Source organism: Lynx rufus, unplaced genomic scaffold, assembly GCF_022079265.1.
Source record: "Lynx rufus isolate CCGP_SWC_20201006 ecotype Redwood Valley unplaced genomic scaffold, mLynRuf1.p SCAF_28, whole genome shotgun sequence".
NCBI lineage: Eukaryota > Metazoa > Chordata > Mammalia > Carnivora > Felidae > Lynx > Lynx rufus.
The window spans coordinates 3920504-3938198 of record NW_025814843.1 but is presented as its reverse complement, the minus strand read 5'-3'; the positions used below and the strand labels follow the sequence as shown (position 1 = coordinate 3938198).

Genomic DNA, 17695 nt, shown 5'->3' with positions numbered 1-17695 from the left:
ACACAGAATCCGAAGCAGGCTCCAGGCTCTGAGATGTCAGCACAGAGCCCGACATGGGGCTCGAACCCACAAGCCCCGAGATCATGACCTGAGATGAAGTCGGACACTCAACCGACTGAGCCACACAGGTGTTCAGTGATGCCCCCTCTTTTATTCCTGGTTTCAGTAATTTTCATCTTTTTTTTCCTAGTCAGTTGAGCTAAAAGTTTGTCAATTTTCTTGATCCTTTCAAAGAACCAATTTTGGGCTCTGTTGATTTTCTCTATTGTTCTTCTATTTTCTGTTTCTTCTCTTTCCTCTCTCATCTTTCGTATTTCTTTCCTTGTTTGGATTCACTTTGCTCTTCTTTTTCTAGTTTCCTAAGGTGAAAAATTAGACTATCAATTTGAGATCTCTCCTTTTTTCTTAAGACTTTTCCCCCCTGGTTTTAGATTCACAGTAAAACTGAAAGGAAAATAAACAAAGACTTTTCTTACACTCCCTGCCCTACAAACGCACAACCTTCTTCATGATCAATAGCCCCTACGAGAGTGGTATCTTTGTTACAATCGATGAACCTAGGTTGGCACAACACAATCATCCAAAGTCCATAGTTTACCTTAGGGTTCACTTTTAACGTTGTACATTCTGACTCTGGACAAATGTAATAACACCACGTACCCATCATCATGGTACCATACAGACGATTTTCTATGCCCTGAAAATCCTCTGTGCTCTGCCTGTCCATGCTTCCTCCCTACCCCAACCCTTAGCAACCACTGATCTTTTTACTGTCTCCATAGTTTTGCCTTTTCCAGAATGTCATGTAGTTGGAATCATACCGTGTAATCTTTTCGGACGGGCTTCTTTCATTTAGTAACATACATTTGTTTCCTCTGTATCTTTTTAGGGCTTGACAGTTCACTTCTTCTTTGGCGATGAGTAACATTCCATTGTCTGGATGGACCACAATTTATCCATTCACGTACCGAAAGACATCCTTGTTACTTCCAATTTGAGTCAATTATCAACAAAGCTGCTGTTAAGGATTCATGTCCAGATTTTTGTGCGGACGGGAGTTTCACTTCATTTAGACAAATACCAAGGTGCACCCTTGCCGGATCGTAGGGGAAGAGCGTGTTCAGTTTTGTAAGAAATTGGCCAACTGTCTTCCAAAGTCACTGTAGCATTTTGCATTCCCAGCAGCCATGAATGAGCGTCTCTGCTGTTTAATATAGGGGTTTATAGTTATAAACTTCCCTCTAACCACTGTTATGGCTGCATCTCATACATTTAGCATGCTGCATTTTCATTTTCCTAAATCCCAAAGTATTTTCTAATTTTCTTTGTAAGGTCTTCTCTGACCCACTGGTTATTTCACAGTGTGTTGTTCTATTTCCACACGTGTGAATTTCCCAAAGTTCCTTCTGCTGTTGATTTCTAATATAACTCCGTTGCGGGCAGAGAACATGCTTTGTATGGTTTTAATCCCTTTGGATTTATTGAGGATTGTTTTATGGCCTAACATTACGGTCTATCCTTAGCCATGTCCCACGTGCACTTGAGTAAAATGTGCACGACACTGTCCTTGAGAGGAACTCTTTATAGATGTTAGATGTAGCTGGCTCACAGTGCCATTGGAGCTTCTATTTCCTTGTTTTGTCTCATTCCTCTGTTATTAAAAGTGAGATATTGGGGCGCCTGGGTGCCTTAGTCAGTTGAGCATCCGACTTCAGCTCAGGTCATGATCTCGCGGTTTATGGGTTCGAGCCCCGTGTCGGGCTCGGTGCTGACAGCTCAGAGCCTGGAACCTGCTTCGGATTCTGTGTCTCCCTCTCTCTCTCTCTCTCTCTCTCTGCCCCTCCCCTGCTTGTCTCTCTCTCTCTCAAAATTAAACGTTTAAAAAAAATTTTTTTTAAGTGAGATATTGAAATCTCCAACTGCTATGGTTAGATTTCCTGACCACACCACCTTTCACTGGCAAAGCAACTCCATTCTTCTAGGTAACAGTTACTAAGTGCCATGCTGTGCACCTGGGACTACGGCTCGATATTTTATGTGCATCGTCTCTTAATCATTAAAAATTACTGACAGTGAATCATTAGTAATAATACTTGTTGAAATGTCTGTTTCTCCCTTCGATTCTCTCAGCTTTTGCTTCGTGCATTTTGGAGCATTATTGTCAAATGCATATGTTAATTATGATGTCTTCCTTAGGGACTGACCCTTTCATCAATATGTAATGTCCTGGGGCGCCTGGGTGGCGCAGTCGGTTAAGCGTCCGACTTCAGCCAGGTCACGATCTCGCGGTCCGTGAGTTTGAGCCCCGCGTCGGGCTCTGGGCTGATGGCTCAGAGCCTGGAGCCTGTTTCCCATTCTGTGTCTCCCTCTCTCTCTGCCCCTCCCCCGTTCATGCTCTGTCTCTCTCTGTCCCAAAAATAAATAAACGTTGAAAAAAAAAATTTTTTTTTAAAAAAAAATATGTAATGTCCTTCTTTGTCTCCTGCAGCAAATTTTTTTTTTTTTTTTTTTTTGGTCTTAAAGTCTATTTTAAATATGTCACCTTACAGCTTTCTGGTCTCATGGTTTCTGATGAGAAGCAAACTTTTAATCTTTTTGAGTACCCTCTACATGTGACAGGTTGTATTCTCTTGCGGCTTTCAACATTCTCTCTGTCACTGGCTTTTGACAGTTTGACTATGACAGGTATAGATGTGGCTCTCTTTGAATTCATATTTAGAATTTGTTGTGCTTCTTGGGTGGGCAGATTAATGGGCGCATTCTTCCCCCAAGTCCTTCATCAAATATGGGAAGTTTTCAGGCATTAATTCTCTAAAGATTCTTTCTCCCCCTTTCTTCTAGGCCCCCCATAACATGTGTTCGCATGCTTGATAGTGTCCCAAGGCTGTCTTCACTCTTCATTCTTTTTTTCTTTCTGCTCCTCAAACTGGATCATTACAGTTGTCCTATTTTCAAGTTTTCTGAGTATGGCACCCAATCGCTCAAATCTGATGAATTCCTCTGGTGAATTCTTCACGTCCATTATGGTACTTCTCGGTTCCAAAATTCCCATTTGGCTCCTTTTTACAGTTTTTATCTTTTTACTGATAGTCTCATTTTTTTCAAAAATAATTATTCTATTTCTTTTAAAACTCTTTGAACACATTTAAGACAACTGATTTAAAGTCTGGGCGTCAAGGACGGTTTCCATGAATTCTTCTTTTTCTTGTGCATGAGCCGTATTTTCTCATTTCTTTGCATATCTCATAATTTGTTGCAAACCGGACAATTTAGATCATATAAGGTGGCAACTCTGGAACTCAGATGTGTTGCTCCCTCCCCTTCAAGGATTTTTTGTGACCTCAGGGCTTCTTTAGTGACTTTCCTTAACTATTCTGTAAAGTCTACATGATTTGTCACTGTGTAATGGCTAAAGTCAGTGTAGGAACTGAAATCTCTACCATTAATAACTCGCTACAGCTAATAATTCGCTGAAACAACAGCTCCCCCCTTTTGTTGAGGGGCTCATGTGTACTAGGTCCCACAAACAGCCTAGGGATAGTTTTCTCACTGGGTCATGTTAAAGAAAGATAAGCCCCATGACTGGGACTTTTCTAGAGGGCTGCCAGACAGGTGAAATAGTGACAATTGTCTTGGATGACTCCAAACCTACATAGGGGAATTTGAAACTATTCCAGCGGTTGCCAGGCCACTGGCTTTCACAGCTACTGTGGTTCAAGGTTGCTGGTTTTCAAGGCTACCACAGAGCTGGGGGGGGGGGGGGGGCGGGGAAGGGGGATGGGATGGGGACAGGTTGAAATACTACAAAGCTCACTGTTCTTACAGAGAGTCACCCATTTGTGTTTTTTGTTTTGAGTACATGCTCCTCAAATTGTTGCAATACTTTGGTTAATTTGTGGAGTTTGCAAAGGTTGATTTTGACAATTTCTGCCACTGTTCCCCTTGCTTTTGTGGAAGATCCGAAGTTCAGACATCCCTACTTGACCATTTGTTTGAAAACGCTCCTCCCGGATTTCTTTTAATAGGGAATGGAATACCTAAGATTTCTCTTTAATTAATGCAATGTGCATATAACTGGATTCACTTAAAACAGCAGACATTCTGCCTAGGAGATACCATCCAAATGAGAAAACTGTCTGGCTTCTCAAATTTCATAGTAGAATGTCAGCCCTGGTTTCCAGACTATTGCATCCACCGCAGGTTAGAACACGAGTTCAGAGGCGCCCGGGTAGCTCAGTTGGTTGAGAGTCCGGCCCTTGATTTCAGCTCAGGTCATGATCCCAGGGTCGTAGGAAGGTGCTTAGGAAGGACTTATGGATCTGGGCTCGTGGTAGGCCATTTCAAGAAGGGTTCCATGAATCGGAGGTTTACTCTCGATTGGGTGCTTTCAGAGCCCCAAGCAGTTCCACAAATGGGCATCTTCATTCTAATCTGGGAGGCAGGAGGAAAAGTGACCTAAAGGCGATGGCAAAGCAGCTTAGTCGTGTAAGCCAGGAGGGGGAGGGGAGGTGTTCTGTCTTTTGTGGTTTGCACAGTACTTTTTTTTAAACTTTTTTTTCTTAATTTATTATATTCGCAATGTTGTGCAATCATCACCATTATCTTTTTTTTTTTTTCAGAGAGAGAGAGGGCACAAGTGAGCAAGGGGCAGAGAGAGAGGGAGAGAGAAAGAGAGAGAGAGATGCGGGGCTCACCCAAAGCAGGGCTTGTGCTCCTCCAATGTGGGGCTCAAACTCACAGACCACGAGACCATGACCCGAGCCGAAGTCCTGACGCCACCCAGCAGGGGCACCTGGGTGGCTCAGCGGGTTAAGAGTTGCGACTCAGGTCATGACCTCACGGTTCATAAGTCCGCGCTCTGCATCGGGCTCTGGGCTGCCAGTGCAGAGCCTGCTTGGGATTCTCTCTCCCGCTCTCTACCCCTCCCCCCCCCACTCGCTCTGTCTCTCAAATAAAATTTTATTTATTTTTTTTTTCAACGTTTATTTATTTTTGGGACAGAGAGAGACAGAGCATGAACGGGGGAGGGGCAGAGAGAGAGGGAGACACAGAATTGGAAACAGGCTCCAGGCTCTGAGCCATCAGCCCAGAGCCCGACGCGGGGCTCGAACTCACGGACCGCGAGATCGTGACCTGGCTGAAGTCGGACGCTTAACCGACTGCGCCACCCAGGCGCCCCTCAAATAAAATTTTAAACTAATTTAACATATCACCCGGCAAAGTGACCAATCGTTATGTTAACCGACCCCTCCCCACCCTCCCTTAGGGGTGGCACCACCCTCAATGAGAACCACAGCTCTGAGTATTCTAAATCCAACCGCCAAATCGCACTGAATTAAGGGTACATAATGAAGAGTACGTCAGACCACACCCTCACGGAACTATCTTACCAAGTCGTACTTAATGGCTTTGCGTCAAAAGTTGGCTTAAAAAGCTGTCCAGATCAAAGGCTCTTTTTTTTTATTTTTTTTTTATGTTTATTTATTTTTGACAGAGAGAGAGAGAGAGAGAGAGAGAGAGAGACAGAGCATGAGCGGGGGAGGGGCAGAGAGAGAGGGAGACACAGCATGTGAAACAGGCTCCAGGCTCTGAGCCATCAGCACAGAGCCTGATGCAACTGGAACTCACGGACTGTGAGATCACGCACGACCTGAGCCGAAGTCGGACGCTCAACCGACTGAGCCACCCAGGCGCCCCCAAAGGCTATTTCTTTACTGCAGAAATGGTGCCCCTCGCATTGGCCACCAACAGCTGGTGTCCTCTACGTAAAGCTTCGCATGAGAAATACGCAGTCAGCACCGCCAGTTGCCACCTAATGTCCCTTTGCCCCTTTTCCCCTACTAACAAAATCTCGCTTTTCTTCAAGGCAGCAACGTGCCTACCTAAGTACCTGCTTTTCCAGACTCCCGGATACCCCACCCGACGGACACCATTTTGCCTAATGAGTTGTCACGAGGCTTCCCTGGAACTTCCGGAAAAGCTTTTGCTTTTCTGATAAAAGGGCACAGAGGCTACTGGAGCCTGTAGTCTTCTTTCTCAAGACTAGATGAGTCATCTTCAGCTGTGACAGTCATCTTGCGACCCTGAGGCAATGAGCATGGGGACAAAAACTGGCTCTCCGGGGCACTGATGACTAGCCTCGTCAACACCAGTAACTGCCCACTTCCAGACTTCCTTTGTGGAAAAACACACAGACCTCTTTTTTTTTTTTTTTTTTTAAATAGGCTTCACACCCAGCACAGAGCCCAGTGCGGGACCCGAACCCATGACCCCGAGATCAAGACCCGCGCAGAGACCAAGAGTTGGACGTTCAATCAACTGAGCCCCGCCAGGGGCCCCAAATCTTCATTTTTCAGAGCAGGAAGTCAAAGTTGAAAAGCCAAGAAACACTGTAAGAATATGATTTCAAAGTATGGCAGTACATCCCCCAAAATATAATAAAGACAGAAGCAGCTGAAGATACTTGCTTCTGGGGAGGAGAGTTGAGACTGGGTAAGACTGATGCTTTTCCTTACAGCTTCTGTAATACTTGATTTTTTGATTCAAGTGCTTTTTTTTTTTAATTAGTTAATTGTAACTAGTTAATTAGTGAAAAGTTACAGATGACTTCTTTCTTGGCACGCAATTATAACTTCTTCAGGAAATCATATGCTTCCTCCTCTCTTATTTAGAACAATATAAAGGTTTTAAGGAATGCTTCCTGCTTCTCATGAGAACCAGGTATTATTTTGATGATATTTTTAATTGAAAAGTAAACAGCATACAATTTTAGAATGTGCTGTTCAAAACCAACAACAACGACTGGCTCAGTCAGTACAGCATCTGACTCTTGATCTCGAGGTCGTGGGTTCGAGCCCCATGTTGGATGTAGAGATCACTCAAATAAATAAAACTTAAAAAAACAAAAAACAAAAACAGCAACAGACTAAGTTTGAAAATCACTGCACTGTGGCAAAAATTGGCACAGCCGAATTAGACCTGCGAATATAGTCAGTGTGGTGTCACAGGTGTCTTCTTTCTTCCTTTTAAATTTAATTTTTGAGCATTAAAAGATCAGGGGCGTCTGGGTGGCTCAGTGGGTTAAGTGCCCCACTCTTGGTGTCCGCTCAGGTCATGATCTTACTCACGGTTCGTGGATTCGAGCACCGCGTCAGGCTCTGAGCTGAAAACTCAGAGCCTGGAGCCTGTTTCAGATTCTGTCTGTCTGTCTGTCTGTCTCTCTCTCTCTGCCCCTCTCCCACCTCATACTCTGTCTCTCTCAAAAATAAACATTAAAAAAAAATGATAAGCATTAAAAGATCAGATTTCACATAAACACCTAGACTTTTCATTTCTCTGAAAAATTCAGAAACTTAGCAACAGAGGGACCACATTCCTGAGTGGCAACAAATGGCTGAAAGTGAGAAGCTTCTGGTCCCTTTGGATGGTGTGTGGACTCTCCTAGTTGGCAGTTTTTACCTGGTTGACTTTGCTTGTCTGGTCCCACCTGCACTAAGGGACAAGGAGTCCAATCTCTCTTCTTGCAAAAGGAAACAGCATTGGGCAACGGAAAGATTACTGCAGTAGGACTTAAAGTTCCGTAAGTGTGACTTATATAGAAGTCAGAGTGGACTATGAAGTCATGCTAAAATTAACCAGGTAATCAACTTAACCAGGCTTTAACACCCCAAAAGGTTAGGGGCACCTGGGTGGCTCGGTCGGTTGAGCTTTTGACTTCGGCTCAGGCCATGATCTCACGGACTGTGAGTTCGAGCCCTACATCATCGGGCTCTGTGCTGTCAGCAAAGAGCTCGCTTCGGATCGTCTGTCCCCCTCTCTCTGCCCCTCCCCTGCTGGCACTCTCTCTCAAAATTAAACAAACATTAAAAAAAAAAAAAAAAACCACCAGAAGTTTATTTCCCACTTGGGCTGCACGTCTCACAGTCACAGGCAAGAGGACTCTGCTCCACGAGTCGCCCTGTGACCCAGGCTGGCGGAGGTTCCGCCATCTTGAATGCCACGGGTTGCCACCAAAGGGGAAGAACGATCAGAGATTCTCACGTCTCGCCTTCCTCGCCCAGAAACGACAGTGGCCACTGCCACTCACACTTCATGGCCGTAACTAGTCACGTGGGCTCCGTTTAATTAAGGGGGGCTGGGAAGGGTGGAGCAGACGGAGTGTCTGGTGAGCGTTACGAGGTCTACCGCGTGCAACCTTCAAGCGAGCCACTTCATGCAGCTCAGGCTTCGTTATGCATTTGAAACACGAGGCGACGGATGGGTCTTTCCGGCCTTTGAGGTTCTGGGGCGAATCGGATGGGACCGTACATACCCCGGGACTGTGATGGGCTCTAAAAGTTACACAAATCGACAAGGATCACAGTGGCTACGCGCTGGTGGAAGTTAATGTGCTCTCACCCCTTGGAAATTAATGTGCTATCACCCCCACACCCCTGCCTGTGGATTTCAGAGGTGGGCTCCAAGAACGGGAACCCCGGGGGCTGTAAAATGCAAGGCTGCTTTCATCTTAATGGCCCCACGCAGACACCTCACCTGTACGCAAGGCTGGCCCAGGGAAGAGGAAAGAGGAAAACGACGCTCGCTACCCTCAGTCTGTCCCGAGCAAACTGTCAGCCTCGATGAAATGACTCAAGTAGGGGTGGCCCATTTTCCTTTCCGAGACGGCCGCACCGTCTCTCTCCCCCGACCGCGTAATCGTGGTTAGAATGTAATCTTGACAACCCTCTCGTCAAGCTTGGGTCCACGTCACCCTTCCCTTGAACTCAAGGGGACCCGGGGCGACTGCTTCAACCTACAGAGGACGGCACGAGTGACGTTCCGCGGATTCTCAGCCTCGCCATTAAGAACACCACGGGCCGCTGCCGCTCTCGAGGGAGGCTCCCTCTTAAGAGTCCGCCTGCCTGGTCTCGAAGAAGCCCTAATGAGCCTGCGCAGGGACCTCACTGCACAAAGACGTCAGTGCTCCAACAACCTAGCAGAGGTCCCAGCTGATGGTCGCCCTCCAGACTCGTGGCTGAAGGCACCGCCAAAGTTTCCTGCCCCGGGGCCGGCCTTCAAATCTGCGCAGCTGAGCCCCAGGCACCGCAGAGCCGAGCAAAGGTGACCCCAACAGGCTACATCCAAATTCCTGCCCCACGGCGTGCATGTGTACGCACAGCAAAAGGACTGTTTCTCACCACCACTAAATTTTTATGCAGCAACAGCATCCGCAACAGCGGCACTCGTTAGCACTTGCAGCACTGGCTTAATTACCACACAGAGAAAGGGACAAAGATGTGTTTACTGAATTATTACACCTCAAATGCTACACTTACAGACACAATTACGGGGGATGTTAAAAATACTCCGTACTGATAAGAATTCAGTGATGCTATAGCAACAGAAAAGCCAAAATAGTAACACTTAAACAAGGGGAGGGTTTGTTTCTCGCCTGCAAATTCAGACAGGCCGTTCAGGGCTGCTATAGACGTCAGGGAGAACTCAATCTCTCTCCACCTTATTTCCGTTATTCATGAAAAGAGGCTTCCGCCCCACAGCCCAAGATGGCTGCTTAAGCTCCGTCCATTGCGCCCACGTTTCGGCTAGCAGGAAGGACAACAGGGGATGGGATGGGTAGGCCCCTCCTTTTAAGAACACTTCCCGGAAGTGCATCCATTGGCCAGAACATGGTCACGTAGCCACGCCAAGATGCAGCTAGACAATCCGAGGAGAACTCCGTTGCCATGTCCCTGCTAATAGGTGGCAAACCTGTGTAAGGGAAAAATGGACACTGGGAAACAAGTGGTAGATTCCGCCACATGGAGATTCCAAGGTTCAATTCGTATTTGGCTTGGGATTACGGGTCCAAATAATTAACACGGCTACCTCAAGAATCATAGCAACGTGGCCCCTGTTGGGGCTCCCAGCTCTAAAGATGTAGGTTAGAGCCTTCAGATGAAATAAACCCATGTCTATGCAGCATCAACTTTCCTCACCAGACGACTATATGCACAATGGCAAACAACACTTAATAAATTTATAAGCACTTAATAAATTCCTGAGTGAGCACCTGGATGGCTCAGTCGGTTCAGTGTCCGACTTCGGCTCAGGTCATGATCTCACAGTTCGTGAGTTCGAGCCCCACGTCAGGCTCTGTGCTGACAGCTGCGAGCCTGGAGCCTGCTTCGGATTTTGTCTCCCTCTCGCTCTGCCCCTCCCCCACTCGTGCTGTCTGTCTGTCTCTCTCTCTCTCTCAAAAATAAACATTAAAAAAAATATTTTTAATAAAATAAGTTAATGATTCCTAAGAAAGCAGAAGACATTTAGAGACAAATAGTTCCTGTAAAAACCATAATGTACCCTGGTGAGCCTTCCAGTAATCTGTTTCCTTGGATATGTCACTCAATCGAAAATTCCATTTTATCGGCTATAAATTGGTATCGCACATAAATGGTTCGTCGCGAGGATGAAATGAGGTCAAACGTGTCCAAGTGCTTTGTAAACAGTAGAGTTTTATACAAATATAGAGTTATGCACCTTCAAGCTATCACTCCAACAAAGACTTATTCAATTAAACATCTTTTGAAAAATTTCAACAAGGTATAAATACATTCACAAAATAATCTGTTGGTTGAAAGACTCCAACAAAGTTTACAGAACCTGCAACAGAATTTATAGACTCCTACAACAGCTTGGAGACTGTTACATATATTGCCTTAAGAAATACCATTAATACAAACGCATGATTTACAATACCCCCATTATAGCAAGAAAAAAAAATAGATTCATAAGATAAAATGTCTTGTGGGCATTTATTATGCCAAGTATTTAAATGATTATTCTCACTATGACATAAGAATAATACTCTTTTAGTGATAAAAGAGAGATTTCATTAGGCCAAGGACCAACAAAGAGCCTACGGAAAGTGGCAAAGTGAAATCTGACTAACCCTTCCGAAAAATAAATAGAACAGCAGCAATCTCTAGGGGAGCCCCTAAACATAAACTAGGAAAATTCCATTTACATTAATTGGGCCCTAACTACACGACTTGTTACAAATGAAAGGAAACGAACTTGACGAACTAGTTAACCACTGGCCCGAATTTGGTTTTTACCTGCGTGTGAGTGCCTAAGAAGTCCCATCACAAAGTATGTATTAAGTTGTAAAGTTAACAATTATTTCTAACTTCTAAATAAGCCAAAGTGCTCACTCTCACCACGGAAGCAAAACTTTCTTCTGACGACGATCTACAAGACAAGTATGTACACATCTAGAGTTCTGAGAGACGGGGAACATCTTCCATATTCTGTGGGTCAAAAACGCAAAGGTCTCCATTCATATGCACGTAAAGACACTTTCATTAACTTGAGACATATGGACATCACCTACGTAAACCGGGAACCAGTTTGGACAGTGTCTCTGGCCACACCATACTTTCGAGCCCCAGACGTTAGAGAGACAGTAAAAAACTTAACGTGAAAATGACTTTTCCAATTTTTTAAAGCAAGAGATTAATAAACTGGAAAAACAAACCCAACGTTCCTCCTTGCAACATGTACTCAGTTCCAAAAGGTTCAGAGTCCAGAATCTCTCCAGCCATTCCCCCGCGTAACCGAATACATGAGCTTTCTCCCCCCTCTTCAGGAAGTCTGATCATCTCCAGTGTTCTGCAAGAGGGAAAAGAACCCCTTAATATCGAGAACTATTTTACTTAAAACACCAGACTTCAAAGCACTAGGAAAACAGCCCACCCTTGGAAGTGAAGCCAGTTGCTACACGGTAAGCCGTCCGTGGCCCAATCATGTGAAAAAATTATACACATGGGGCACCTGGGTGGCTCAGTGGGTTAAGCTTCTGACTTCGGCTCAGGTCATGATCTCACGGTCGGTGAGTTCGAGCCCCGAGTCGGGCTCTGTGCTGACAGGTCAGAGCTCGGAACCTGTTTCAAATTCTCTTTCTCTCTCCCTCTCTCTCTGCCCCTCCCCGGCTTGCACACATGTTTGTTAGGTATTCCATAAAAATGAAACACTACAAGAATTAGAAAGGATTGCATGAGTCATTGACCGCATCCAGATCACCCTCACATCCAGAAAACACTTGCCTGTCTTAACAGCTGCTTTCCGAGATACGATGTGGCCATGTTGGTTAAATTCTTCCTGCTGCCCACTTTGCACCTGATGTAGCCATACAGGTTGGCACCTTGTAGCACCACACCCATGATAACCACCGCCTGGGAAGGGAAAAATAATCAGCGGCTACTGGACTCAAACTGACCGAACTTTCTCTGTGCCATACGTGACACAAGGCGGACTGTCGCGGGAAAAAGAAGGAAAAAGGAAGCTCGCGGATGAGGCTTATGCCAATGAGACTCCTTCACTTGGCAGAACAGGCTTATCCAATACGAGCTGTGCACAAAGCACTTCGTCATCACCACCCCCCCCCAGACAAATAATTCTTAAACACATATTCTAAATACCAGGCGCCAGGCCAGTCCCTGGGGATGCGGTGGAGGGACCATTCTCTCTAGTACTTTCTATGGGTCTGTGAATAAAGATATAAATAAATAAATGAGAGTCAGAAGAGACTCAAATGTTAGTTATTCCTTTAAGAATTACAAAGGAATGAGGGGCACCTGGGTGGCTCAGTCAGTTGAGCGTCTGACTCTTGGTTTCAGCTCAGGTCATGATTTCACGGTTCGTGGGATCGAGCCCCATGTCGGGCTCTCTCCCTCTCTTTCTGCCTCTCCCCAGCTCACCCTCTCCCTCTCTCAACATAAATAAACTTAAAAAGAAAGAATTATGAAAAAATGGCCATGAGATAGGTCAAGTTCAATAAACCGAGAGCATGCAGAGGGGAATCTTGGCTCTCCACTAAGGTGTGTGTGACAACTGGCTTCTGGGAGAGCAAAGCAGCGCCCTGAGGCAACAATCCACAGATGTTTGCCTCCTGTGACAAGCGGGACGTTGGGGGGGGGGGGGCGCACTAGGAGGAGATGTGCTTTGGCTGAGTTGTTTCTTCCTGGGGCCACATCCAGGAACCTATAGGTGACTCCACTAAGATCACTAAAAGAGAGAGTAAGAAACTCAAGCCTATTCTTTAAATATAATGGAAGAAAAGTTAATTAGGACAATGTGGGGAGGACCCATGGTTAACCACTCTAGAACAGGGGTTGGCCAAGTGTTTCTACAAAGGCCAGATAACAAAATATTTTAGGCTTTGCAGGCCATGTGATCTCTGTGGCACTCAACTGTGCCATTTTGGCCCCAAAGCAGCCACAGGCGACATGTAAACAAATAGGCAAGGCTATGTTCCCATAAAAATTTATAAAAACAGGTGTTGGGCTGGATTTGGCTTACAGTCCGTGGCTTGCCAACCCCTGCTCTGGAATAAACAACTCATCAACCCATCTGCTATTAAAAGGATTACCCGGGAAACGCTACATCTGTAAAAAACAACACAGCTAAACAGAGTATCTCTCTCCAATCCAGACTCACTCCCTTTAACCCTTAACAGGCTGTACAGCTGATTTTCAGGAGGTTAAAGGATTTGAATGTTTAATTAAGGAATAGGTTCATATTCCTAACAGAAGTAGAGTTGTACTTGCTGTTTTAAACTTGTGTCTCAGGGAAATAAACACATTAGAATTAGACAAGGTTGCTGGTTACCTGAGTAAACACAGAACGATATTTTCATTTAAATAGATCTCTTTCGACTCATGTTTCTGAAATGGGGGCCTGGGTAGCTCAGGCGACTTCGGCTCAGGTCATGATCTCACGGTTCATGAGTTCGAGCCCCGCATCGGGCTCTGTGCTGACAGCTCAGAGCCCGGAGCCTGCTTTGGACTCTGTGTCTCCCTCTCTCTCTGCCCCTCCCCTGCTCACACTCTCTTTCTCCCTCTCGAAAATAAATAAACATTAAAAAAAAAAAAAACTTCTTTTTTAAATAAGTTAAAACAAGCGGATGTCTGGCTTAAGATGACATCATGAAGCCAGACTTCAAGATCTCTCTACCCCTAATAGATAACAGGTTTATGAAATACATGGGTTTGGGGCACCTGGGTGGCTCGGTCAGTTGAGAGTCGGACTCTCGACTTCACCTGGGGTCATGATCTCACGGTTCACGGGACTGAATTGCACTGACAACACGGAGCTTGCTTGGGAATCTCTCTCCCCCTCTCTCTTTGCCCCTCCCCCGCTCATGCTCGTGCTCGCTCACTCTCTCTCTCTCTCAAAATAAACTTTAAAAAAATACATTTGTTTAAAAATGTAGGATTTAAAATAAAAGGCAAACAAGCTGGTACTAATAAACGTTGGAGAAAAAGGGCTTGTGGTCAGAGAGAGAGCCAGCTTGGTTTTGTCCCACCCAATTCTCAAAATCCCCAAAGAAGCTCCAAGGGAAATTTCCCTGATGATCGCCACCCCAACAGCCTGGAGGCAGAAGTCCAGAGGACACAGACAGATAGCCCCGGCGATAAAAGGCAGAAACAGTCACGACTCCCATGGAACCAGCACACAACACAGGCAAGAAATCCCAGCGGCCCGCCACGAGCTGCCTCTCCGGTGACGAGGAGGAGAAGAGAATGCACAGAAGGACCAGCAACCATCAAGTCCATGTTCCCGGGGGGGGCAGGGGTAGGAAGAGGTTCCCGGAGAACCCGGGTGGTCGTAACCTAGGATCCCAAACCACCTTCCACAGAACCTCTCTCACCTGTTTTAGGGAAGTGGAAACGGTGTTAGACACAGACCGGGCTGACTCTCCCAGAGGGATGCGAAGGCCCCAGGGCCCCACAAACCATCTAAAGCAAGAGGGTAGCACCAGCAGGGAGCACACGCCCACCCAGGGAAAGGAACCGTACGACCTAAGAGAAGGCGAAGCCCGAGCAAGCCAACAAGGCAGCCAGAGGCCGGGCCGCGTCGTCCTCACACCTACTCTCAGGCCCCGCCAAAGACTGTTCACGCTGTAGCTCAAAGCGGAGCCCAGAAATCTGACACCACCGGGGGGCGGTCAAGGAGAACTCAGCTACACTAAGCCAAGGTCAAGACAAGGTCTGGACAGAGCTGCCTCTGTAAGCGTGAGCAAAACGGTGGTAGGGTGGGGAAGGGAAAGGCATCCATGTAAAACTGTAAAGAAAGAAAAGAAAAGAAAAGAAAAGAAAAGAAAAGAAAAGAAAAGAAAAGAAAAGAAAAGAAAAGAAAAGAAAAGAAAAGAAAAGAAAAGAAAAGAAAAGAAAAGAAAAGAAAAGAAAAGAAAAGAAAAGGGAGGAGAGGAGAGGAGAGGAGAGGAGAGGAGAGGAGAGGAGAGGAGAAGAGAAGGAAAAAGAAGAAAGCAAGAAAGGAATAGACTACGTAAAAAACACAGGTGAAGAAACGATTCTGGGGGCACCTGGGTGGCTCCGTGAGTTAAGCAGCTGACTCTTTATCTTTTTTTTTTTTTTTTTTTTTTTTTTAAATTTTTTTTTCAACGTTTATTTATTTTTGGGACAGAGAGAGACAGAGCATGAACGGGGGAGGGGCAGAGAGAGAGGGAGACACAGAATCGGAAACAGGCTCCAGGCTCTGAGCCATCAGCCCAGAGCCTGACGCGGGGCTCGAACTCACAGACCGCGAGATCGTGACCTGGCTGAAGTCGGACGCTTAACCGACTGCGCCACCCAGGCGCCCCTCTTTATCTTGGTTCAAGTCATGATGTCGCGGTTGGTGAGTTCGAGCTCCGCATCGGGCTCACTGCTGACAGTGTGGAGCCCACGTCACATCCTCTGTCCTCTCTCTCTCTCAAAAATAAATAAATATTTAAAAAAAAGAAAAGAAAAATGGAAAGACAGTAGAGGAGAACAGATAAAAATGACCCTACATAGAGGTAACTGGTCCCCCAGAATCAGAGAAGCCAAAAAATGGAACGTAAATAAATTTAAAGACTTGACAGAAGACAACCGTTCTGATTCAAAGTAAAACCTGTGCCTACATATCAGAGGAGCATACAGTTTCCAGAAAACTCAATGCAGAAAGATAAACACAAAGACCCTCTGGATATATTGTAAAACTTTGAGAATAAAAAAAAAAAAATTCTTCATCCAGGGAGAAAAATGATTCACTCACTTACATGGAGGTTAAGTAAACCTGACCTCAGATTTCTCTGCAATATTCAATATAAGAAAATGATAATGTAGGGCTGCCTGGGTGGTCAGCTGTGAAGCATCTGACTTCCGCTCAGGTTATGATCTTACAGCTCATGAGTTTGAGTCCTACATCGGGTGGGCACGAGTCCCCCTTCGGATGAGCACAAGCCCTGCTTCAAGTGAGTCCTGCTTCTCTCTCTCTCTCTCTCTCGCTCTCTCTCCCCTCCCACCCTTCAAAAGGAAAGGAAGAAAAGAAAAGAAGAGAAAAGAAAAGAAAAGAAGAGAAGAGAAAAGAAGAGAAGAGAAGAGAAGAGAAGAGAAGAGAAGAGAAGAGAAGAGAAGAGAAGAGAAAAGAAAAGAAAAAGAAAAAGAAAAAGAAAAAGAAAAAGAAAAAGAAAAAGAAAAAGAAAAAAAAGAAAAGAGAGGAGAGGAGAGGAGAGGAGAGGAGAGGAGAGGAGAGGAGAGGAGAGGAGAGGAAAGATGATAATGTAACGTCTTCTAAAGGCTAAGAGAAAGAACCTGGGACCTAAGGATATTAACCCAGCCAAGTCATCGATCAAGAATGAAGTCAACGGGCTCACATCCTCAAACACGACACGGCAAAAGGAAAGTAACACCTGCAAGTTTTTTGGGGAAAAAAAAAAATACCCAGCCATGAAATTTAGCCAACCAGGGGGTAAAAGGAAAAACTGCAGTTAAAAGAACTGAATCAATGTATTTAAAAACAGATCAAAGACTGAACAACCGGTAAGAAAGGTTTCCAAGGGTGACTGTCAGGAACCTTGACAACAAAATGAATACCCCAGCAAACAAAACTCAGGCAATACAGGAAGGGAAGAAACCACAGGAGGCACAGAGGAGGGTTTATCTCATTTCCTTTCCAACAGACTCTCGAGGTCAAGACACGGGCTTAAGGATGATACTTAAAACAACTAAAGTTGGGGCGCCTGGGTGGCACAGTCGGTTAAGCGTCCGACTTCAGCCAGGTCACGATCTCGCGGTCTGTGAGTTTGAGCCCCGCATCAGGCTCTGGGCTGATGGCTCAGAGCCTGGAGCCTGTTTCTGATTCTGTGTCTCCCTCTCTCTCTGCCCCTCCCCCATTCATGCTCTGTCTCTCTCTGTCCCAAAAATAAATAAAAACGTTGAAAAAAAAATTAAAAAAAAAAACAACTAAAGTTAAGTCTATAAGCCGCAGAAATCCAAAGGCGGAAGCAGGGAGGAGGGGGAGGAAGCAGGGCTGTTAACTGCACCGTCCTTCATAGCAGGGAACCGGTACAGGTTTCCTAATCCATGAAAGAGCAGATGAAACAAAGGTCTAAAGTAACAGAGAACTACTAGAAACGCCAAAAACACACCATAAACCTTCCAAATCCCAAAAAGACAAGTATGTATGTGCATATGCAAAGAAAAAAGAGCCTATGTAGCAAAACAGACACAAGAAAATATTAAAAATGTGAGGAAAAAACATAATTAAGGCCAAACTATACCTGATATCGATAAATGTTAAGTGAGGGGCGCCTGGGTGGCTCAGTCGGTTAAGCATCTGACTCTTGATTTCAGCTCAGGTCATGATCTCACGGTTGGTGGGTTCAAGCCCTGCA

The 17695-nt window shown here is 45.4% G+C and overlaps 1 protein-coding gene across 3 annotated transcripts in view; it reads right to left on the bottom strand.

The window, feature by feature from the left end:
* The window catches only part of TVP23C (trans-golgi network vesicle protein 23 homolog C), a 55880-nt gene that overhangs the window by 21681 nt on the left and 16504 nt on the right, over positions 1 to 17695 (bottom strand). The window contains exons 6-7 of one of the 3 annotated variants that reach the window (XM_047089708.1): positions 12081 to 12209; positions 10471 to 11646 (exon numbers count right to left, since the gene is read on the bottom strand). The exons of the other annotated variants lie outside the window; for them this stretch is intronic. Of the exons in view, the coding sequence (XP_046945664.1) occupies positions 11620 to 11646; positions 12081 to 12209 (156 nt within the window). The 3' untranslated portion in view covers positions 10471 to 11619. Of the gene's footprint in view, positions 1 to 10470; positions 11647 to 12080; positions 12210 to 17695 lie in introns of those variants that run through there. 3 annotated transcript variants of the gene reach the window in all.